We start from the raw sequence: 1,318 nt of genomic DNA on the forward strand, positions 1-1,318 counted from the left end.
CTTTAATACTTTTACTCAAGTAATTTTCTTAGAGGAGGCTTTAACCTTTACCAAAGTAATTTTGTGGTAAGATACTTGTACTTGTACTTAAGTATCACTTTGAGGTACTTTATACAGCACAGTGTTTCTGTGCTCCAACGCCACTGAATCAGGTGTGTTGGAGCAGGAAAACAAGTAAAACAGGCAGCACCGAGACCCTTCAGGACCAGAACTAGAATTTCTCACCAAAGTTGTCTTTGCAGATGTAACCAGGTTTTCCATTTCTGATGAACTGCACGGCTCCTTCACATCTGTGTTGCTTCAGCTTTATTTCGACTTTATCTGCAATTATTAAAAACAAAAGAAAACATAAATAGAACCAAACAAAATCATAATAATTAGGATGTCATGACCTGTTTTCTCACTCTAAATGTAACGACACGTCAAAGACCCACCAGAACATTTGATTCTTTTCACAGTTGACTTCTGGTAAAAGCTGACGGCCGGACCGGGCCAGCCGGGGCAGTCCCACAGGTTGGTCTCTTTCCCGTTACATTTCAGCTCATTGAGCCACACTTTGTGTTTCATGGACCTGCGCACGTCGCTCGTCGAGTTCGTGACGGGCTCGCCGCACTGAGTGCTCCTGCACACCACCTCTTCGGTGTTGGCGTTCCAGTACTTGTCTCCGACATAACCCAGCTCGTTATTGTAGTAGACCTCAACATGGCCCTCACAGGGGTTGCTTTTGTCCCGTAGGAGCACTCTGAAATGATCTGAGTGAAGAAGAATTCCACTTAATTTTCATAAATATCAATAAAGTATTGATAAAACGTGCTGTCAGTGAAAACTTAGATTATACATTCAGATTAGGCATGTCGAAACTTCTGACAGTCTTTATTTGTTTTTAAGTTTTATGGAACACATGCAGCGTACAACACACTGCTGTCATCCATCTGGTCGGTCTGTGGAGGACCATCATTGGATAAGATGTGGGCTACACCACTCCAGTCACAGCTCCACAAAGAGACACTCACACCGTGTGACTCAGCTTGAGCTTCATGCATGTTTTAAGACTGTCGGAGGAGAATAAAGTCCACACAAAAAGGCCTCAGCTGGGCTTCAACATTTTTAATCACCATGCTTACATGTTCAAATAAAGACTTTATGCATATTAAGCATGAAAAAAGGGAATCAAGGCACAGAAACCAAGAAGACATGGGGTATAATTGTTTTAAAAGCCTTTATTTAATCAGGTCACGAGATTAAAAATCTTCTTTTCAAGACAAACCTGACCAAAATACACCCAATGCTTAAGAAACCTAAGTATATATATATATAT

General features: G+C 41.2%; 1 protein-coding gene across 1 annotated transcript in view; it reads right to left on the bottom strand.

Moving 5' to 3' along the window:
• Positions 1-1,318, bottom strand: part of LOC106522987 (antigen WC1.1) — a 40,551-nt gene that overhangs the window by 24,302 nt on the left and 14,931 nt on the right. The window contains exons 4-5 of the mRNA XM_014016264.1: positions 435-752; positions 226-321 (exon numbers count right to left, since the gene is read on the bottom strand). Of these exons, the coding sequence (XP_013871718.1) occupies positions 226-321; positions 435-752 (414 nt within the window). The remainder of the gene's footprint in view (positions 1-225; positions 322-434; positions 753-1,318) is intronic.

The sequence above is a fragment of the Austrofundulus limnaeus genome, unplaced genomic scaffold, assembly GCF_001266775.1.
Source record: "Austrofundulus limnaeus strain Quisiro unplaced genomic scaffold, Austrofundulus_limnaeus-1.0 Scaffold142, whole genome shotgun sequence".
Taxonomy (NCBI): Eukaryota; Metazoa; Chordata; class Actinopteri; order Cyprinodontiformes; family Rivulidae; genus Austrofundulus; species Austrofundulus limnaeus.